This window comes from Staurois parvus, unplaced genomic scaffold (genome assembly GCF_062004578.1).
Source record: "Staurois parvus isolate SC_StPar_1 unplaced genomic scaffold, SC_StPar_1.0 ptg000137l, whole genome shotgun sequence".
NCBI lineage: Eukaryota > Metazoa > Chordata > Amphibia > Anura > Ranidae > Staurois > Staurois parvus.
Genome location: NW_028317933.1, coordinates 3,449,526 through 3,473,947, shown reverse-complemented (window position 1 = coordinate 3,473,947; position 24,422 = coordinate 3,449,526). Strand labels below are relative to the sequence as shown.

Genomic DNA, 24,422 nt, shown 5'->3' with positions numbered 1-24,422 from the left:
GGGTCATGTATTCACACACGTAGTATGAAATACCTGCAGCAGATACTGAGCAGCAACTCCACATAGTCAATAGGCAAGAGATCAACCATAGCAGTAAACAGATCTCTTTTGAGGGACTTTGACCAGTCAAGAATGGTTTTGACAAAGCAAGCTCACAGCCAGTATCTGGTGAAGGGTAAGGCCACCAACAAAAAAAAGAGCTCTATTAAGGCCTTTCTACCGCTTCTGTTCCGTGAGATGTGCAAAACTTGGGATTTTTTTTGGTTTTTTAATAACCTAACCCTGCTTTAAAACTTCTCCACAACTTTATCCCTGTTTTGTCTGGTGTGTTCCTTGGCCTTCATGATTTGGTTTGTTCACGAATGTTCTCTAACAAACCTCTAAGGGCTTCACAGAACATCTGTATGTATAATGAGAATAAAGTACACACAGGTGGACTCTATTTACTAATTAGGTGACTTGTGAAGGCAATTGGTTCCACTAGATTTTAGTTAAGGGTATCAGAGTAAAGGGGGCTGAACACAAATGCATGCCATACTTTTCACATATTTGTAAAAAAGTTTGAAAACCATTTCTCATTTTCCTTCCACTTCACAATTATGTGCCACTTTGTGTTGGTCAATCACATAAACTCCTAATAAAATATATTTACGTTTTTGGTTGTAACATGACAAAATGTGGAAAATTTCAAGGGATGAATACTTTTCAGTGGCATTGTAGCCACACCCAACAAAACTAAAGAAAACTACAAGGATACAATAGATTCCAGAAGCAGAGGGCAACATGACTTCAGCATCATCAATAGGTATTCTCCAAGCAGCGCTGGAAAGCAATTTGTAACATGTGAGCTAAGGGCACCTCCAGACTGTCTCCTCTTGTTGAAATAGAAAGGATTCATGGAAGGGCAACAAAAATAATAAGGGGGAATAGGATCACAATGTACAAATACATCAAACGTGACAAATAACTGTGCTAAACCATTTACTCAAAAGGACCCTGAAGCTGACACATGGCCACAATTTGGGGTTAGAATAAAAAGGTGGTTTAACCTTAGATTGAGTAAAGGAAATGTGGAACGTCCTACTCCAAAAAGTGGTACTAGTAGAGAGTGTTGACAAATTATTTGTTACAGTAAAATCCCTTTCTCCGAGTTCATTGATGGACACAGCTCTTCTGATTTTTGACCATAGAGTTTTATAGCGCCACTTAATGGAAAAGGACACTAGACAGAAAAGAACACAGCACCGCCTATGGGCAGTCCCCTTGTCAGGGCAGGAACGCTGGAATGGGCGGGCAGGCAGGCCTATGGTACGGTCACGCTGCGACTGACGACAGCCACTACCCACAGACCAGAGCCCCTCAGGGCGCGGAGTCTAAGCCCCAGGCTACCCTTCACCAGGGCCCCTGATGGTGGGGATGGACTTGACACAGCCTGAGACCAGGTCGCGGCCCCCGAGTGACCCCAGCTGCGATAACGACTGCCGCCAGTGGCATACAGCTGGTGGGAGCTAGATGGGAACACGAGTAGAGTAGTCAGACAAGCCGGGTCAATAACAACGGAGCAGACAGTACTAGACGGTAGGCAAAGAATACTCAGGTCACGGGCTGGGTTCAGCAACGGAAGGTCAGGTAAAGGGTTAACGCAGAGAGTAGTCTTGTCCAAGCCGAGTCGGTTACCAGGAGAGCAATGGGAACAACACAAGAGCTTGCAACAGGGCAACATACAGGACACAAGTGCAGAGCACACTTGCAGACAGCAGGTTTAAATGTGCTCAACCACACCCTTCTGAGGAGGAGCCGCAGAAGCCTGAAGGCATAAAAGGTTCCCACCATGCTTTGCAGAAAACCAAGATGGATGCCAGCTCATGGAGATGCACAAGCTCTGAAGAAAGGTAGGACCTTGACAGTCCTCTGGTATAAAACCCCCTTTCTGCTATAGACAATCCAGTTCATATCAAAGCAGTGTCAGAAGTAAAAACTCCAAAAGAGGGGTGGGTGCTGTATCCTTCAATGAACTCTGAGAAGGATTTTATGGACTAACAAAAATCTTGTTTCCCTTATTTTCATTGACAGACACAGCTCTTCTGTTATTGACCACAGGGATGTCCAAAAGCAGTGCTTCAATGTGGGGTGGGCAAACCAAAATATAATTGGGTGGTTGGCATGTTTGCCTGGTTGCTCCAAACATCCCCTAAAGAGGCAAACAAGGAATCTCAAACAGTAGCCTGCAAAACCTTGCAGCCAAATCAAGCTTTCAAGGATGTAAACACATCAACTTTGAAAAATTTGGTAAAAGTGCACAGATGATCAGGTTGCCACCTTGCAAACCTGAGATGCAGATGCCTGATGTTGGAAAGCCCAGGAGGCACTAATAGTTCTAGTGGAGTGGGCCATAAAAGGGAAAGGAGGAGTCAGACCCTTAATAGGTGTGTGCCTGAACAATCATCTGCCAAATCCAAATGGGACCTAGTGGCAGAGAAGGTTGCCAGACCTTTCCTTGGGCCGTCTATGAGCACAAAAAGAATCCAACCTCCAGAAGGAGGCCATTGCTGACAGGTACACACAAACCACCCGGAGCACATCCAAGGTGTGCAACGCAACCTCCTTAGGATGCGACAGAGGTGGACTCAGGGAAGGCAGGACAATGTCCTTATTAAGGTGAAAATCCGACAACACCTTCAGAAAAAAGGAGGGACAAAGATGGAAAAACCACATTTTCTTGGTGTAGAACCAAATAGGGAGACTTACAAGACAAGGCCGACACCCCCTTCGCACAAGTGATGGCAACTAACAAGGCAACGTTTTGAGTAAGCAGGGGAATATCCAAAAAGGAAGCTTCTGGAGAAACAAAAGCACCAAAGTCAAGTCCAACAGCAGCAATGGGGAACACACTGGAGGTGCCACATGACGAACCCCTTGGACGAATGTGTGAATCAATCAGTGCAAGGCCAAGGGATGCTTGAGGGGAAAAAAAAAAAAAAAAAACAGTGAGTGCAGAAACCTGACCCTTAATGGGCAAGAGGTAGACTTGCAAGCATTCAACAAGGTGGGGGGGGGGGGGTGTCACCAATTCTGACAACCCCCATCCCTTAAAAACTGGCTTTCAATAGCTATGTCCTCAAACTCCAGGGGCAGTAAAGCAGGGTGGTAGACTGGACCCTGTGGATCCTGGGACAGGAGGTCCTCCTGAAGAGGAAACTGCCAGGAAGCATCCATGACCAGCCGCACCACGGATGACAAGGCCAGTCTGGAGCCACCAGCACAGCAGGGAAGGCAGCAGCTTGAGATGAATAAGGCAATACTGAACCCATGGTGCCACCAGCTCATCCTCTACATCTGCCAGGGGGTCCAGTGCTTTGCCACAAACCGCATGGCCTTAATGACACAGGATACCAGAAGGTCCACATCAGGGGTCGCCAGCACAGGCAGATCTGATGAAACATGTCCAGGTGCAGGGACCACACCCCCATATCCAGCGTCTGACGACTAAGGTAATCCAACTGCCAATTTTACACTGCTGGGGATGTGCATGGTGGAGAGAGACAGAATATGCTGCTCCGCTTCAGGCAGAATACAGAATGCCTCCAGTGCCACTGCCAAACTTCTTGTGCTGCCCTGATGGTAGACATAGGCCAACATGGATCCTGGGAACGACAGCCCACAGAGAAGGTCCATCAAATGCTCCAGGGAAAAACGAATTGCTCATGGATCCAGGACATTGATGGGTAGGCAAGCTTCCTCCAGTGTCAAGCAGCCCTGTGCTGATCTCAGACCCAGGACTCCTCTCCAGCTGGACAGGCTGGCATCTGTTGTCACAAAAATTAGGTAGCTGGCAAGTAAAAAAAAAAAAAGCCAAAATGTACAATCCTCCACCTGTACTAGTACTGAAAGTTTCAAGACTTCCTATATCCCTCAAGGAAACATATTGGATCAATATCACCTTCGAAAAGGTTTGCAATTCTGTTTAATCACTTGTCTCCCCTAGTTTGCTAACTGTACAGATTTTTTTTTTTATATCATGTCATATTAACCTTTTTTTTTTTTTTGGAATAAGAAAGAGTGGCCCAGTACAGTGAACCAAATGCACTGAGCAGTGCAGTCAACCTGTGCCTGTTTATCCAGAGGCAACAGGAGGGCAATAAGAATACCTTTTAAGTACTTACAGTAGCAGAATTATATGGGTTTTATATAGGGGTCACCTTTTAATCCAACGCTAGTCAAACCCTGAAACATCACATTGTACTTTCAGTGCTGAAACATACTAGTCATGGGCCAAGATCTCTGTGTCAAAGCAATGAATGTAGGCAGTGAAAGACTTGTTCTTATGGAAAATAATCTTCTCTAAGTGATCTATGTACATTGCATGGATTTTAGTAAACAAAGTTGCAGATTCCTACCTTTTTCAGTTCTGAAGAAATAGTTTGTTTTGTTTCCTTTTTAGACTGATTCCTGAATGGGTGGGTCTGCCTTCATTATATTCACCTGAGCAGATCTCAGTATTCCAATGAGAAAAACGAAAATGTCTGCATCCCTTAAGAAGTAGGTAATCCTTATGAGATCCAAATGTATTCTAGTGCAGACATTTAAGAAAGCAAGTCAATCACAACAAAGAAGAAAGTGGAGTTACCCTTTCATGCTTATCTGCAGGTCCTTATTGTATAAACACACTGAAAGAGGACACCATACACAACTCAAATTGGTTGGCAAAGCAGAGGGTTTATTTCACCAGTCACATTCCAAGTCTGTTTTCTATCTATAGTGCAAACATTTAAAAACGGGATAATAAGAACCCCACTACTTCTGCAATTCTCCTATAACCCGTTTCAAAAATACAATTTATATTATTGTAGAAATCTAGCAAGAAAAAAAAAATACAAATCCCAATAGAAAAATACAAACATTTTAAAGCCCAAACATGATTATATCAGAAATAACACACAAGAAAACATAACTGCAGTGGAACGTGAAAAAACAAAACCCTTTAAATACTATGCATGTAAAGTATAAAACGATCCAAGTAAAGATATTATGGACTTGAGTGTAAAGCATAACAATTCTGCTAGATGAAAATGGAGAGGATTTGTGTTGTGTTTGTGTACTTGGGCTGCTTTCCAGTGCTAAACATTGGCATGGATTTACTAAAGGCAAATAGACAGGGCACTTTACAACAGCAGTTGCACTCATATTCTCTAATAAATGTAACGTGGTAAAGCTTCACTTTGTAAAAATACCTAATCAGGTGCACGGACCATAAAAAAAGCATTTTTGCTTGCACAAGATTGGATGACTGAAATCTGCAGAGCTTTACCACATTTACGAAGCCCTGGGAAAAATACATGCAAGTGCACTTTACAAAGTGTACAGTCTGTTTGCCCTTAGTAAATCAACCCCAAAGGCTGTGATTCATTTCTTCGCTTCTTCCCATAATGTAAGCCATAACCTAATGTTCTACCTGTGTGGCTGATAACTTATCTCAACAGCTGTTAAAAGTGTAAAAATGAACTGCAATTTTTCCTCCCTGATGTTCTGATAATTCTAAAATTGAAAGCATTGTTATATCTGTTTGAGAAGTACAAAAAATACCTCTGTAATCTACCAGAAATCTACATTATGTTCAAAAGGACAATCGTCCTGTCCAGTAAAGCCAGCCATAGATGGTTCAAAGTGACCGAGATTCGAACCATGTATGCGCAAGCTGATTGAACGATCAACTGGGGAACAAATTGGGTACAACCAGCCTTTCAGATTTATCATGTGATTGTCAGCAGCTATAGCCACTAGCAGTAATCACTGTGTGTTGTCCTGGCAGGGACTGCTCCCCCCCCCCCAACTTGGAGAGCACAATAGCTCTGTGGAAGGGATCCCACCATCAACACAGTCAGCGTGGTTGCAGGAAAGAACACAACTAGCGGTTGCAGGAATAGAAATCGCAACATCTTTGGCTGGCTTTAATGTCGTCCCACTTCAGGACAAGAAGTGTATTGCTGGCAAAATCAGCAGATAAAAAAAGCCAGAAAAATGAACCAATACAACCATCACATTCCAGGACTGTAAGCTGCAATATCACATTTTTGTGTTTTTTGATACAGGTAAAAAAAAAAAAAAAAAAAATGGAGAGGCAGTAACTGCCCAGAGCAATTAATAGTTTCCTTTAGTGGCTTATCAGCAAATATCCATAATTATCAAAATAATAATGACTAGCAAGCTTAAAAAATATGAAAGACCCAACAAACGCTGATTCATGTCAAACATAAGAAAATATTACTGAATCAAAAAGGAACTATACCTTCCCTTAAAAACAGCAAGTATGGCCAAAGCTTTTTTTTGGTCCAACTTTTCTTCTGGGTCACAGGGGTGCACTTATTTCTGCACTCCTGTGATCCAGATTCTACTAACAGTGGCCTAAAGCCCTCTGTCGGCTAATGTCACAGAGCAGGTCCAGGGTCTGCTGGCATCTGAACAATAATGCCGTGCCACTGATAGCCCAAGCCAGCCGATCCACAGCCCTGCGCTCCAGTGGGAGCTGGGAGGGCAGAATAGAGAGCTGGTGATTCAGAGTCACTGAAGACCAAGAATGAGCAATCAGCAGTCATGTGATCACTTGGTCTAAGAGCCAGCGGGGGACAGCTGCACCATCGGACCGATGTATGCTAATTTTTTGCTATCCCACACTTCTCCTTTAAGGCCAGAAAGAAAATCTCTCGATAAGAAAGTTCACCCTTGAAACATAACAGAACATCGGAACTAACACTGGTGCACCCAAGCATCAAACTAAAGACATTTTAAAAAGAAGGCAAAGAAAACAAACAGAGACAATCTTGAGTCGGTTTTGATTGCTTGTAACATTGTAAAAAAAAAACAAAAAAAACCAAAAAAAAAATCTGACAATCTAATGGTCGGACCCGACAATGGTTTGCAATGATTAGAACACTTTTTTTTTTTTTTTTACTTTAAAATAAAAGCGTATTAAAACCCATCTAAAATACTAGTAATGAATATGAAGAATAAAACATTGTTGAAAGCAAATCAAACCCCTACTTCTAAAGCCTAAACATAAAATTAAAATAGACTCAATATATTATAAATGAATTATTATTATTATTAGTTATAGTAATAACGGCAAGCTCTGGCAAATAAACCTTCCAAAGGGAAGAAAAGAGTTCTGGGTAAATTCCAGATGGCCTAGAAGAGGGATGTTGTCATCGCTGAGGTCTCCCTTCTTGTAGTTGCACGCTAGTGATGTCAGAGGTGGCCACCGATAAAGAGAAACACCAGCACAGTACTGCTGAGGATTGGTGACTGAATCAGGCACTGTATCGGGTCAGCAAAAGTCGATACTTTAAGGGCACGATGGCACTTATCCATTACACTGCAGTCTGGCATACGTTGCAGTGCCATACTTTGGACATCAAAATGCCTCGAGTTACACCAGCCTATTCGTGGACTGTCAATGCACACCAATGAAAGGAAAACCAGTCATGCACCTTTTTCTTTAATGCAAGGCAAGGTATGGGAGATGTATGAGTAGTAAGAAGCAGTGCAGGTCCATCAACATCCACTGTATTTCGTGCTGGGGTGTTACTCTAAATGTGCTTTGCGTTTTGGTAATGTGCGGTAAGGAGCAGTACGGCAAGAAAACATTTTGAAGCCAACCTAAAAGGCCCAGAAGGTGGGGCATTCACACAAAAGCCTGCCATGAAAATAAAAGGTTCTTACCCAGAAGCCTTTTCTACCATTCAACAGGGCTTTTTGCATACATTTTAAAAAGGAGGCACTGCCCAAAGTCTCCCTTGTTGCATTATAATGAAGCAAGACTCAAGCAGCATTAAAACAAAAAAAAAAAATGTAGTTCATATGATCAGAAGTTTGGCATTAAGCTTGATAAAGGTAGAGTCTACAAGGTTTTACTGCTTCCCAATTTTTAGAGTTTCTAGGGGACTCAATCTCTAGAGGTCTAAAGAGGTGAGTCCTCTGCAATGGCCTATGGACTCCACCCCCATTCACAGTCAAGATAAAGCCAGGATAAGGACATTTTCACCCTCCTGCACCCTCTATAATGTAAAACTGATGAATCTAGAGAATTAGGAAGTGAGAGAACCTGGAAACTGAGTGGTCAGAGTCTTTGAGAGATGAAAGACGCACCCAACAACAATAAAAGGTGCCTGATCATATGCCCTCATGCCGTGTGATCTTAACCTGGCTGTTCCAACAGTACAGATGATAGATAAAAGATACAACTGGTGAGGTTGGCATTTCACAGAAGTCTATGAACTGTTGAATCGATCAACAAGCTTGGTTCTGGACTTTTGCAGAGACTCCACATGTTGCTGATCTTCACTTTCGTCCTCTTTATCACGCCAGCTTTCCTTCAGCGGAGTCATATCTGGAGCTACTACATCACCATCCTGAAACAGATGTGCCAGGTTAATTTTAGTCAGGGGAAGAAAGGATGGAAAGTGGTAAAAGGCTAAAAACAGATAAAACACAAGTTGCAATGTTACAACTAAAGAAAAACAAAAATCCACCAGGAATTCTATTTTGGCATGCCAATATAAAAGCCTGAAATGGCTAAACAGACTGTATCTAATCTAATCGAATGGGCCTGTGAAGCACTCAAACCCTTTTGACGTTTTTTTTTTTTTATACTGTAGAACATTTATTCACAGTAGAATATTTTTTTTTACTGATCAACAAAAAGAATGGAAAAAAGATCCTTTACAAAAGTGAATTAATTATGATGAAAAGGCTGAGTCTATCATGTTAGCCATTATTATTATACAGGATTTATATAGCGACAACAGTTTGCTAAGCGCTTTACAATGTAACAGGAATATATTGTAGAAAATTTGGAGCCAAAAAAGTGTATGTAAAGCCTATGAACTTCTCGTTTGCTCCCATTAATACACCAATAAAAGCATTTTGTTTTCTATCTGATAAGTGCAAAGAACCTTGCTGCGATTGTTGGATATCCAAAGACAACTCCTGTGTTTTGGCAAGAGGCTCTTTAGCCCTCTGAGTTCTTATCTTGGATAACCAAAGAATTAGCTCTTTTTATTGTAGAGATCTGAGAGCGAGTACAGCTGAGTACTCACTCTCAAAGGACACAAAGCTGTCAGCCCACAACAGGACTAAAAGCAGTAAGTGCATTACTGGAAGATCAACAGGTATTTCTCTGTACCTGTACAGTCTTTAAAGTGTTACTAAACCCACAACAGTAAAATCAGTCTGTAGATGCAGTAAAAGCATGCTTGTTATACTCAATGTGGAACCTAAGGGGTTAAACCTCCACATTGTGTAAAAAGGCTGTTTGATCCTGTCTTCTCTGATCCTTTCCTTCTGCTACTGTCCCCAATCCATCTGCTGATAGTACAGAGCTTGAGGAGTCACTCTGTACATACTCAGCTTTGTGTGTATAGCTAGAGTGTTTTTTTTCCTGGGGGGGGGGGGGGGGGAGGTTGCATGTGATTGGCACAGGGCCAATCAGCACTGTCCAGACAGAGGGTCAGGGGTCATGCAGCCTCATAGGACAGTCAGAGCAGAATTAAAACGCCTATAAGTTGTAGCCAGTGCTTAGCATCCCAATGATAGAAGTCACAAGACTGCTATATACTGCTGTTGAAAAAAGATATTTAGCAGTTTATATTTAATAAAAATAACTGCATTTCCATGTTGTGTGTACTGTGGGAGACCAGATATAGTGAATGCAGGGTCTTGGGTTTAGTAACACTTTAAAGGGATAAAACTCTGGGAAATGTACATGTGGTGCAGAGATGTACTAAATATTTTTTTTAAATTTTGCCTTGACATACTTTTAATAGACTCTTAATTTGCTAACAGTTTTTTTAAAAAGATGCAAGCTTTTAAGTCCAGTTAGGTCCCTTTTTCATGCTCTGAAATGGTTCTGTAACCCACAAATTTACACAAAAGACTTACAAGGAACAATGAAATACAACTGCTAATAACACATTTTTGTTTCTTAACACAAGTCAGATAAAGATTTTTAATGAGTCAAACAAATACACTGGGCACTCTAGGTCCAACTCGGCAGTCCTCCACAAAATGGGAACATCCCTTTAAGATGGGGGAAAAGCTCAGACCTAAGAATCCTCATTTATGCAGTCCAATGAGAGGTTTTTCATTTTACAAATGTTTAAAGTTTTTAATGATCACATTTGATCTTATTTTTTCGTAATAAAAATGGAAGAAAAAAAAAAAAAGGATATTTTCTACTTTCAGTTAGAAAAAATATCCAAGAAAAAATATCCAATAAACTCAAAGTTAATCATAAATTTAGGCCAAAATGTATACGGCTACATGTCTTTGCTAGAAAAACAATATGTGTATATTAATTGGTTTGTGTGAAAGTTATAGCGTCTACAAAACTATGGTATACATTTTGAAATTTAGGCAGCTTTTACTTTGACTGCCCATCACATTTCTTGAGGTGCTAAAATGTCAGGGCAGTACAAAAAAAAACACCCAAATTACCCCTTTTTGGAAAGTAGACACCTCAAGGAATTTGCTGAGAGGCATGTTGTGTCCATGGAAGATTTTATTTTTTGCCACAAATTTTTGGAAAATTAAAAATATATATTTTTTTTTATTTTTACACAAGTTTTTACTTAAATGATATATTGCTCACACATGCCACGGATATATGTGGAATAACACCCCAAAACACATTCTGCAACTCCCCCCGAGTATGGGGCATTCCACATGTGAGAGATTTTTTGGCAGCCTAGCTGCATACAGGCCCCGAAAATCCAGTGACCACCTCCAGGCTTTCAAAAGGGCATATTTCCTCATGTCACTTCCTCACTACCCATCACATTTTTGGTGGCCCTAAAATGCCAGGATAGTCCAAACACCGCCCCCCCCAAATGACCTTTTTGGAAAGTAGATAACCTAAGGAATTTGATAAGAGGCATGGTATTATGCAGATATAATTTTTGTTACAGGGTTTTGAAAAAGAAAAAATACATTTTACTTTTCTTTCTTCATTTTCCAAAAACTTGGGCAACAAATGAGATCTGCAAAATAATCACTATGCCCCTTAGCAAATACCTTGGAGTGTCTACTTTCCAAAAAGGGGTCATTTGGTGGGATGCTTCTACTGTCTTGGCATTTCAAGGCCAGCATTACAAGCTTATGCCACACATCCCTCACTCTAACACCTTGAAGATCAAGCCTTTTCTGACACTTTTTGTTTACATGAAAAAATGTTTTTGGAATACCACTTTTTGGAATTTTAATGCACAAAAAAAATATATATTTCCCAATTGTTTTATACAATACAAAAGTTGTTGGGTCAAGTAAATGGATACCATTTACTGAAGGGCAAAGAATGGAGGGGAATAGAATTAGAAGCTTGAAAAAGAGCCCGTTTTTTGGGATCCAGCCATCCATCCATCCTTTATATCTAGAGAAGCGAGTCTCCTGTAAGCAGACATCCTCACCTACTCATACCTTAAAGCAGTGCTTCTCAAATAGTGGGGCGCGCCCGAGGCTCCGTCAAGGGGGGCGCGTTTGACCTCGGGGAACATATCGTATTTTCCGGCGTATAAGACGACTTTTTGACCCTTGAAAATCTTCTCAAAAGTCGGGGGTCTTATACGCCGGTATACGTTAGGGTGGAACTTTTTAGGGGGCGGCGCGGTGCCGCCGCCGCCCCCCCCCTTCCGACAGAAGGGACACCAAGTACAGGGGTGGGCAGAGGGCTGCTGTCTCTTACCTGGCTCCCACGATGATCCATCCAGGAAGCGCTGCTCCTTCCGTCACTCCGGCCACTCCCTCACTCCTGCCGCTCGGCTTCGCCTCCTCACCGGTGATTGGCCGCCAGAACTGTAGCTCAGGAAAGGTACACAGGCGGCCAATCACGGGCGAGGAGGCGGAGCCGAGCGGACCCGCGAAAATCGAGTGAGGGAAAAGCCGGTAAGTGTGCAGTGCAGAGGTGCTGCTGCAACCACATATGTTGGCTGCAGCAGCACCATACTGCAACAGGGGTCAGCAAGTGTCATTGGTGTCAGTGGGAGGAATAGTGCCGCATCATTGGTGTCACTGATACTAATGATGGGGCATTATTCCTCCCACTGACACCAACGATGGGGCACTATTCCTCCCACTGATACCAATGATAGGGCACTATTCCTCCCACTGATACTAATGATGGGGCATTATTCCTCCCACTGACACCAACGATGGGGCACTATTCCTACTTATAACAATTTTATAGACAAATGATACTATTTACAGTCGCGCGGGGGGGCGCAAAATGTTTTCTTCTTCCTGGGGGGGGGGGGCATGGCAGAAAATAATTGAGAAGCACTGCCTTAAAGGGACCTCTGGCTACCTGGATCCATTTAATCTCCATTGGGCTCATAAGACCATCACCCTGAGGGAGGATTACCTAAACCAGGGGTCTGCAACCTTTAAGACATAAAGAGCCACTTGGACCCGTTTCCGAGAGGGAAAAAAAGACTGTGAGCCGCAAAACCATTGCAACATTTAAAACAAATCCGACACTGCATATATTGCAAAAAGCGCTCTGGTCATGAAGGGGGTTTAAGAGCCCAGTAAGCAAAGGGTTAATCAGGGCCACAGTGTATCGTCATAATCACAATCATAGCCTTAGGACAGTGGTGGGCAACCTTTTTTTTCAACTGAGCCAAATCTCACCAAAACCACGATTGAAATTTATTTTGAGAGCCACATTTTTAAAACTGAAAATACATCCCCCATATAGTAATTAATCCCCCATAGTAATTCATCCCCCATATAGTAATTCATCCCCCATAGTAATTCATCCCCCATATAGTAATTCATCCCCCATATAGTAATTCATCCCCCATATAGTAATTCATCCCCCATATAGTAATTCATCCCCCATATAGTAATTCATCCCCCATATTAAGTCCCCAAGTCTCCCCTGTGTCAATTCACTTACCTTTGCTCCGCGCGTTCCTCTCGCCGTGTTCCCGCGCCGTTCCGGTGTAGCATGAAAATCTGTCTCCTATGAGGATCTGTCCCCCTCGACGTATCTGCGCATGTGCCAGTTCAGGCATTAGCAGCCGATCGGCGATCTCCGGCACATGCGCAGATACATCGAGGGGGACAGATCCTCATAGGAGACAGATTTTTATGCTACACCGGTCTTCAGGGCGGACTGTGAGAGGAGCCTAGCGGGAGCCTAGCTCCGTGGGCCGGATTAAAAGGTCCGCCGGGCCGTAGTTTGCCCATTGCTGCCCTATTGCCTGTCACCTGGTGGGCAATGTGCTCCGGAGCCGCAGCCAAGGTGAAAAACAGCCGCATGCGGCTCTGGAGCCGCGGGTTGCTGACACCCGACCTACACCCCTGACCAGACCTTTATCTGATAAGGAGACCCTGGATGTGATACTCAATGCGTATTCTAATTACGCATCTGGTGAGTGCGTAATTCTACTGTACCTCTTTGGAGCACCGCCACTGGATTTTAAGATTTCTCTTGCACCTTATATCCACAGACTGTCATTTATATAGAACTTTTACACTTATCGTCATTATCTATTGCTATTATCGTTTTTTATGAGGGATATTCATTTTACTATTGATTATTTTAGTACTGCACTTCCCTTTTGTGATCTTGATGTATTTGCTTTTTGTGTGGAATGAACAATGACAGACTGTCAACAGTAGTGTGGCACTCTCATAGTTCTACATTTTGGGGACTTTCTTTGGGATATCCCTACAGAGAGCAGCCCTAAGCCCTTAACACCATATCCAATAATCCAGTATATTATAACAGAGTTCAGTGCTCCTACAGTGTACGCAATCCTGAAAATCCGTAGTGGTGATAGCCCACTTGTGTACAAAATCCTCTCCAAATGGGTACAAGGTGAATGCTACTGCTTGGGGGAGCGAACAGTCAGTGTGTTTGCAGTCTCTATAGAGAGTTGGAGCATTAGGTGGAAAGGAAAAGTCTTTGCAGCCTTGGGGGCTCTAAAAAGACACAAAACTGGAATCAGCACTAGTAGGAGCAACAGGACATTTCTCTAGTTTCAGAGTTGCATGTACCGCATTGATAAGAGCCAAAATCGTATTCTTTATTTTGGGAGTAATAGCAGAAGATTGAACTCCTCCAGGATAAGCTCATCTCACAGAGACTGGATCTTTTAGGTCTGCCTGGAGATCAGCTTTAAAGCTGAATTCTATGTTTCCTGTCACTTTAAATGACAAGCTGGCCCAAATGAACTTTCTCCATTACCAAATGATTTGACTGCTGTGTGTTCTCTTATGTTGTGGTAGCATCGGCTACACCATACAGTATGTGGCACTTTGTTCCACAGCAGCATGGGCAATTTCCCATCTAATGTCGACACAAAAATGTAGTCAGCCTGAATTCTTTGAATGCCATTCAAAAGAAGCCTTGTAATTTTATTCATGAACACAAGGCTTCCTCTGATCGGCTGAGGTGGACATAGGACATCAGAGCAACACAGCGCTACGTATGGTATGTAGCTGATGCTGCTACTGTAGGATACTATGCACACAGAGGTAGAGTCTGTTATTAATGGAAGTTTTGCACACAAACTTTTTAAAGTGACAGGTATCATGAAATTCAACTGTAAAGTAGTTCACCCAAAACCTCACTAACGCTAAACCTGATCACAGCTGCATTCTAAAACTAATCTATCTAGCACTGTCAAGAAGAAATTGCTATATATACCTGTTCTGCAGCCGCTTCAGTCCGGTCCCACCCTGAGCTGTCAGTGGCAAGTGTGTACAGGAGAGGCAGTCTATGGGTGACGTCACTTTCCAGGCATTTCACAGCCGTTATCAGTTCTCTCCTGCACACAGCATCTGCTGCTGGAGACCGGACTGGATTGGCTTCAGAAAATGTATGTATAGTGATTTCTAGGGCTAGACAGATTAGTTTTAGAATGTGGCTGCACGTAGGTTTAGAGTCAGTCAGGTTTTGGGTGAACTTTTATGTTAACCGATTTCCCGCCGCCCTATAGTGGAACTACTGCTACAGGGCAGCAAGGCTGCATAAAATCATGTATATATACACACATACGATTTGCATTACCAGGTAGGATGCGTGTGCTGCCCTACCCATGCCACCACTGGCAGCTAGGGATGTCAATCACCAGGTCCCAGACAGATATTCCCCACCGGCACCCAGCGATCGTCTAGGAAAGCTGACAGGGGAGAGACCTGTGTGTAAACAACACAGGTCTCTCTCCTGCCAGCAAGGACATGCTGCTTTGTATCTCTCTGCACAGCAGAGAAATACAAAGCAACATGTCGCCTTAGTAAAACATACACAGCACATAATATTAAACAGCACACGGTTAATCCTTTGATCACCCCAGATGTTAACCCCTTCCTGCCCAGTGTCATTAGTACAGTGTCAGTGCTTTTTATTAGCACTGATCACTGTATCAGTGTCATTGGGATGTCAGTGACAGTTAGTCAGTTCCCATTCGGTGTCAGAATGCCCGCCAAAGTCCCGCTATAAGTCGATGATTGCCGCCATTACTAGTATAAAAAATACATAAAATTTCTAGTATATATGCCACCATTTGTAGACGCTATAAACTTTCACGTAAACCAATTAATTTACATGTATTGTGATTTTTTTTTTTCTTAGCAAAGACATGCAGCAGTATACATTTTTTTACTGGATAGGTTTTATAGCAAACAGTCCAAAATATTTTTTTTCCCCAAATTGCCAGTTTTTTATATTTATAGCGCAAAAAAAAACAAAACAAAACAAAACAAAAAAAAACGCAGAGGTGATCAAATAACAGTAAAAGAAAGCTCTATTTGTGGGAAAAAAATGGGACATAGATTTAATTTATGTTCAGTGTTGCATGACCGTGCAATTTTAAGTTAAAGTAACGCAGCGCTGTATCACAAAAAATAACGGCCTGGTCAGGAAGGGGAGTAAATCCTCCGGAAGGCAAGTGGTTAAAGTCATCACGCACCTGCAACTGCATTTCCAATTACTACCCATAAGGTCTCATGCACACTGGAACGTTTTTCTGCTGCTCCATGTTTAGCGCTTAGACATTTATTCATTTCATTGGCCAAAGCACTGGCCTTTGAAATGAATAAACGCCCAAGTGCTAAACACTTCGAGTTTACATGCGTTTTTGCCACATTGAGCAATTTTTGGCTAAAATGTTCCTCTTCTGAGATTCATGTATGTTCAGGAGAGGACCGTTTCACTGGCCCTAGAGGCTGCTGCTGTTAAACTCTGATAAAAGTCTGTGTGTGCATGGACACGTAGGCTTTTATTGAGTTGAAATCAGGGGCTTTGGCAAAAAAAAAAAAAAAAAAATGTCAAAAGCTCTTGAACTCATGTTCATAAGCAGTGTGCATGAGGTCTAATTGTCCACTCAATGAGGAAAATCCAGTGCAGGAGCATGTCACCATAGTTTGTCTTTGTGGCTTTGGCAGTTGGGAAAAATTGAATTTCTGGCCTTGCCTCTTACATCCCCGAGACACAAAATGCCAGAAAGTACTCAAACTTGCCAGTAATCTCACAAAATTGAATTAGCTTTTGATTCCAGCAAATACTACAAACAAATCCACATACATGATCTGCAAAAAATGGTTCAATACTTTATGTTTTTTACATGTGAAGTTTGTATTGCATGTAATAGAGATTAAAACAAACAGCCAAAAGCTCCATTGTAATCACAGACCTGAGGTTTGGAGAAATCTCGGTCCATGCACCATTGCACAAAATATCTCTTGGCAGCCTCCAGGCTCTTCTCGTCCATCCTCTTACAGTAAACACGGATTATCTGTTCAGCAAACTTCTCTGGCAAAAGCTGAGACACCTGGGGGATGTCAAGTAACAAATCTCAGGAGAGAAAGTCACATATTACAAAAGTGTGACATGTTATCACATTTACACTCTTTCTGTAGTACACTTTATTCCAACATTTCCCATATGTGCACATATATTATGGCAAAACACATTTAAACGATAACTATATCTTTTGAGTACAGTAATCTGTCCTAAATACCCATCACTGACCCCCGATTAGATCAACCCATTTTCCAAACCGTGACCTCGGCTAGTTACTTTAGGACCTGTGTCGGTGGGCTTTTGCTCATGTCAGAACTGTTTCAAGCCAAAAGAAACCCAAAAGCAGATTGAAGCAGCTTAGGAGGTCAGATGGAAGGCCAAGTGAGTCCGAATGACCTACGAAGTGTCAATGTAGGCTGAATGCCCTTTAAAGCCAGCTACATTTGCACAGTGACACTAGCTCCAAGTAGTACCGCACATGAGTGGCTCTCTCTAGTACAAGGAACAATGGAGAATGTCTCTTTGCTACCTCAAGAAGCAATTGGTGGGCGAGAAGAGGCTAGCTGGGGACAACGTATATCAAGTAATGTTGGCTTAACAACCACAGATAGATGGAGGTCTCCCATGTTTAGGTAGAATTATGTGAAACAATTTGTCCTATTCTACAAGACACTCATTAATTGTAATTCCTGGAGAATGAATGAGCCAACTATTAGCTGATCAATTGCGCTGCCTACAAATGGAATCTGACACTGACATCAGAGACACACTTATACTGTACTTATTCTCGCTTGTAAGTGCAACTTACACTTGTTTTTAATTTTTCTAATAAACCTGGGGTACTACACTGTGGTCTGCTTGGCGCCCCTTTCTCATCCTTCTTGTGTTTGCAACCACTGGGTTCCCAGCCTGATGTAGGAGGCAACTTTGCACAGCCTGTATGTAGATAGTTACTTAGCAGTAGTTGCTCACAGCCTCTGGATTAAGCTCAGCGAAGCTGTCCCCCCCTACAATCAGTGTGTTTTTTTAGTGCTACGTTTGTGCTGTTTTGTGCCATACAAAATTTAATTTGTGCTGCTTTTATTTTTAAGATATTAGCAATTTTTTTTTTCCCAGATGATGACATCACCCAGCCCCCCTACAACAGCCAAAAGACATGAAACCAGGCTGGTGATACAGGATCATCTTTTCGTACAATCATGCATATAATCTCACAGTTTGGACATTATTCAGGGCTACTAATTAACTGGTCTAAATTGGTGCTGCTGCCACTGGAAGGGGTAACTGATCCAGCGGTGCCTACTTTTTTGTCCAGTTATTATAACTTCCTTTAAATACCTGGGTATTCTCATTAGCGTCAATTTACTAAATTATTGTCGATTAAATGTAGCTCCATTTTTGACCCAATTTAAAGATAAGGTTAAGATACGGTCCAAATTCTGATTATCTTTGGCAGGTAGAGCGAATCTTATAAAAATGATATTTATGCCCCAATTGTTGTACTTTCTTCATAACTGGCCAGTCATAATTCCGCTGAAAACTTTCTCAGTCATAAATACCATTTTTCACTCATTGCTTTGGGGGTGGGCCAACTGCCTCGGATACGAATGAAACACTTGCAACGTCCCAAGGATAGACGGGGGATAGCTTTGCCCAACCCCTGGTTGTACTACTTAGCCAGCCAACTGCAGCATCTATATAAAAGGTATTGTAGAAAGAGGTGCTGACTGTGCTCCGGTTGATGACTCTACTCTAAATGTGATGCTGCATTGCACAGCCTCTAGCTCCTTGCCGGAGGGTCTTGAGGCTCAATCTTTTTGTAAACCAAATAAATCCTTTCCTACATATTGCCTAATGCAGAACATTTGGATTAAGGTTATGCAGTTGCAGCAGATTATGGGCCATACTGCCTATAGTCCCATATGGATTAATGCCACATTGCCTGAACTAGTCAAACTACAATATGTCTCTAAATGGAAAGCTTATGGGAGAACTCACTTAAAGCATATATTTAACAATGGTCAACTTATCTCCTTTGATATATTGAAGTCCAGATATAATTTACCATCTAGAACAGGGGTCCTCAAACTGCGGCCCGCCGAGCACATTCATCCGGCCAGCCAGCAGGGAACACTAAGTACAGGGGTGGGCAGGGGGCTGCTGTCTCTTACCTTGCTCCAGTCCCACGACGATCCAGTCCAGGATGCGCAGCTCCTTCACTCCGGCAGCTCCCTCACTCGATGTCTACGCTGCCGCTCGGCTCCGCCTCCTCACCGGTGATTGGGCGCCAGTACTGTAGCTCAGGAAAGGTACACAGGCGGCCAATCACCGGCGAGGAGGCGGAACCGAGCGGCCCCGCGAAAATCAAGGGAGGGAGAGGCCGAAATGAAGGAAGGAGGACAGCTGACCACCCGGTAAGTGTGCCGTGCAGATGGTACTGCTGCAACCAGGTATGCTGGCTGCAGCAGCACCATGCTGGAACAGGGGTTGGCTAGTTAAGTGTCATTGCTGTCAGTGGGAGGAATAGTGCCCCATCATTGGTGTCACTGATAATAATGATGGGGCACTATTCCTCCCCCCCACCGACACCAATGATGGGGCACTATTCCTCCCCCCCACTGACACCAACGATGGGGCACTATTCCTCCCCCCCACTGACACCAACGATGGGGCACTATTCCTCCCCCCCACTGACACCAACGATGGGGCACTATTCCTCCCACTGACACCAACGATGGGACACTATTCCTCCCCCCACTGACACCAACGATGGGACACTATTCCTCCCCCCACTGACACCAACGATGGGACACTATTCCTCCCCCCACTGACACCAACGATGGGACACTATTCCTCCCCCCACTGACACCAACGATGGGACACTATTCCTCCCCCCACTGACACCAACGATGGGACACTATTCCTCCCCTCACTGACACCAACGATGGGACACTATTCCTCCCCCCACTGACACCAACGATGGGACACTATTCCTCCCCCCACTGACACCAACGATGGGACACTATTCCTCCCCCCACTGACACCAACGATGGGACACTATTCCTCCCACTGACACAAACGATGGGGCACTATTCCTCCCACTGACACCAACGATGGGGCACTATTCCTCCCACTGACATCAACGATGGGGCACTATTCCTCCCACTGACACCAACGATGGGGCACTATTCCTCCCACTGACATCAACGATGGGGCACTATTCCTCACACTGACACCAACGATGGGACACTATTCCTCACACTGACACCAACGATGGGACACTATTCCTCACACTGACACCAATGATGGGGCACGATTCTTCCCACTGACACCAATGATGGGGCACGATTCTTCCCACTGACACCAATGATGGGGCACTATCCCCCCCACTGGCACCAATGATGGGGCACTATCCCTCCCACTGACACCAATGATGGGGCACTATCCCCCCCACTGGCACCAATGATGGGGCACTATCCCTCCCACTGACACCAATGATGGGGCACTATCCCTCCCACTGACACCAATGATGGGGCACTATTCCTCACACTGACACCAATGATGGGACACTATTCCTCACACTGACACCAATGATGGGACACTATTCCTCACACTGACACCAATGATGGGACACTATTCCTCACACTGACACCAACGATGGGACACTATTCCTCCCCCCACTGACACCAACGATGGGACACTATTCCTCCCCCCACTGACACCAACGATGGGACACTATTCCTCCCCCCACTGACACCAACGATGGGACACTATTCCTCCCCCCACTGACACCAACGATGGGACACTATTCCTCCCCTCACTGACACCAACGATGGGACACTATTCCTCCCCCCACTGACACCAACGATGGGACACTATTCCTCCCCCCACTGACACCAACGATGGGACACTATTCCTCCCCCCACTGACACCAACGATGGGACACTATTCCTCCCACTGACACAAACGATGGGGCACTATTCCTCCCACTGACACCAACGATGGGGCACTATTCCTCCCACTGACATCAACGATGGGGCACTATTCCTCCCACTGACACCAACGATGGGGCACTATTCCTCCCACTGACATCAACGATGGGGCACTATTCCTCACACTGACACCAACGATGGGACACTATTCCTCACACTGACACCAACGATGGGACACTATTCCTCACACTGACACCAATGATGGGGCACGATTCTTCCCACTGACACCAATGATGGGGCACGATTCTTCCCACTGACACCAATGATGGGGCACTATCCCCCCCACTGGCACCAATGATGGGGCACTATCCCTCCCACTGACACCAATGATGGGACACTATTCCTCCCCCCACTGACACCAACGATGGGACACTATTCCTCCCCCCACTGACACCAACGATGGGACACTATTCCTCCCCCCACTGACACCAACGATGGGACACTATTCCTCCCACTGACACAAACGATGGGGCACTATTCCTCCCACTGACACCAACGATGGGGCACTATTCCTCCCACTGACATCAACGATGGGGCACTATTCCTCCCACTGACACCAACGATGGGGCACTATTCCTCCCACTGACACCAACGATGGGGCACTATTCCTCCCACTGACATCAACGATGGGGCACTATTCCTCACACTGACACCAACGATGGGACACTATTCCTCACACTGACACCAACGATGGGACACTATTCCTCACACTGACACCAATGATGGGGCACGATTCTTCCCACTGACACCAATGATGGGGCACGATTCTTCCCACTGACACCAATGATGGGGCACTATCCCCCCCACTGGCACCAATGATGGGGCACTATCCCTCCCACTGACACCAATGATGGGGCACTATCCCCCCCCACTGGCACCAATGATGGGGCACTATCCCTCCCACTGACACCAATGATGGGGCACTATTCCTCACACTGACACCAATGATGGGACACTATTCCTCACACTGACACCAATGATGGGACACTATTCCTCACACTGACACCAATGATGGGGCACTATTCCTCCCCCCACTGACACCAACGATGGGACACTATTCCTCCCCCCACTGACACCAACGATGGGACACTATTCCTCCCCCCACTGACACCAACGATGGGACACTATTCCTCCCCCCACTGACACCAACGATGGGACACTATTCCTCCCCTCACTGACACCAACGATGGGACACTATTCCTCCCCCCACTGACACCAACGATGGGACACTATTCCTCCCCCCACTGACACCAACGATGGGACACTATTCCTCCCCCCACTGACACCAACGATGGGACACTATTCCTCCCACTGACACAAACGATGGGGCACTATTCCTCCCACTGACACCAACGATGGGGCACTATTCCTCCCACTGACATCAACGATGGGGCACTATTCCTCACACTGACACCAACGATGGGACACTATTCCTCACACTGACACCAACGATGGGACACTATTCCTCACACTGACACCAATGATGGGGCACGATTCTTCCCACTGACACCAATGATGGGGCACGATTCTTCCCACTGACACCAATGATGGGGCACTATCCCCCCCACTGGCACCAATGATGGGGCACTATCCCTCCCACTGACACCAATGATGGGGCACTATCCCCCCCACTGGCACCAATGATGGGGCACTATCCCTCCCACTGACACCAATGATGGGGCACTATTCCTCACACTGACACCAATGATGGGACACTATTCCTCACACTGACACCAATGATGGGACACTATTCCTCACACTGACACCAATGATGGGACACTATTCCTCACACTGACACCAATGATGGGACACTATTCCTCACACTGACACCAATGATGGGACACTATTCCTCACACTGACACCAATGATGGGACACTATTCCTCACACTGACACCAATGATGGGACACTATTCCTCACACTGACACCAATGATGGGACACTATTCCTCACACTGACACCAATGATGGGGCACGATTCTTCCCACTGACACCAATGATGGGGCACGATTCTTCCCACTGACACCAATGATGGGGCACTATCCCCCCCACTGGCACCAATGACGTACTATTCCTCCCACTGACACCAATGACGTACTATTCCTCCCACTGACACCAATGATGGGACACTATTCCCCCCACTGACATCAATGATGGGACACTATTCCTCACACTGACACCAATGATGGGACACTATTCCTCCCAATGACACCAATGATGGGGCACTATTCCTCCCAATGACACCAATGATGGGGCACGATTCCTCCCACTGACACCAATGATGGGGCACTATTCCTCCCACTGACACCAATGATGGGGCACTATTCCTCCCACTGACACCAATGATGGGGCACTATTCCTCCCACTGACACCAATGATGGGGCACTATTCCTCCCACTGACACCAATGATGGGGCACTATTCCTCCCACTGACACCAACGATGGGGCACTATTCCTCCCACTGACACCAACGATGGGGCACTATTCCTCCCACTGACACCAACGATGGGGCACTATTCCTCCCACTGACACCAACGATGGGACACTATTCCTCCCACTGACACCAACGATGGGACACTATTCTTCCCACTGACACCAACGATGGGACACTATTCTTCCCACTGACACCAATGATGGGACACTATTCCTCACACTGACACCAATGATGGGACACTATTCCTCACACTGACACCAATGATGGGACACTATTCCTCACACTGACACCAATGATGGGGCACGATTCTTCCCACTGACACCAATGATGGGGCACGATTCTTCCCACTGACACCAATGATGGGGCACTATTCCACCCCCCCCACTGACACCAATGACGTACTATTCCTCCCACTGACACCAATGATGGGACACTATTCCCCCCACTGACACCAATGATGGGACACTATTCCTCCCAATGACACCAATGATGGGGCACTATTCCTCCCACTGACACCAATGATGGGGCACTATTCCTCCCACTGACACCAATGATGGGGCACTATTCCACCCACTGACACCAATAATGGGGCACTATTCCTCCCACTGACACCAATGATGGGGCACTATTCCTCCCACTGACACCAATGATGGGGCACTATTCCTCCCACTGACACCAATGATGGGGCACTATTCCTCCCACTGACACCAATGATGGGGCACTATTCCACCCACTGACACCAATAATGGGGCACTATTCCTCCCACTGACACCAGTGATGGGGCACTATTCCTCCCACTGACACCAGTGATGGGACACTATTCCTCCCAATGACACCAATGATGGGGCACGATTCCTCCCACTGACACCAATGATGGGGCACTATTCCTCCCACTGACACCAATGATGGGGCACTATTCCTCCCACTGATACCAATGATGGGGCACTATTCCTCCCACTGACACCAGTGATGGGGCACTATTCCTCCCACTGACACCAGTGATGGGGCACTATTCCTCCCACTGACACCAGTGATGGGGCACTATTCCTCCCACTGACACCAATGATGTGGCACTATTCTTCCCACTTACACCAATGATGTGGCACTATTCTTCCCACTGACACCAGTGGTGGGGCACTATTCCTCCCACTGACACCAATGATGGGACACTATTTTGCTCCATAAAAACACACTTGGGGGGG

At 44.9% G+C, this 24,422-nt stretch overlaps 1 protein-coding gene across 2 annotated transcripts in view; it reads right to left on the bottom strand.

Moving 5' to 3' along the window:
- Positions 1 to 4,696: 4,696 nt before the first annotated feature.
- The window catches only part of SAMHD1 (SAM and HD domain containing deoxynucleoside triphosphate triphosphohydrolase 1), a 61,086-nt gene continuing 41,360 nt past the window's right edge, over positions 4,697 to 24,422 (bottom strand). For both annotated transcript variants that reach the window (XM_089673254.1, XM_089673255.1), the window contains exons 15-16: positions 16,689 to 16,826; positions 4,697 to 8,405 (exon numbers count right to left, since the gene is read on the bottom strand). In XM_089673254.1, the coding sequence (XP_089529380.1) occupies positions 8,265 to 8,405; positions 16,689 to 16,826 (279 nt within the window). In that variant the 3' untranslated portion in view covers positions 4,697 to 8,264. The remainder of the gene's footprint in view (positions 8,406 to 16,688; positions 16,827 to 24,422) is intronic.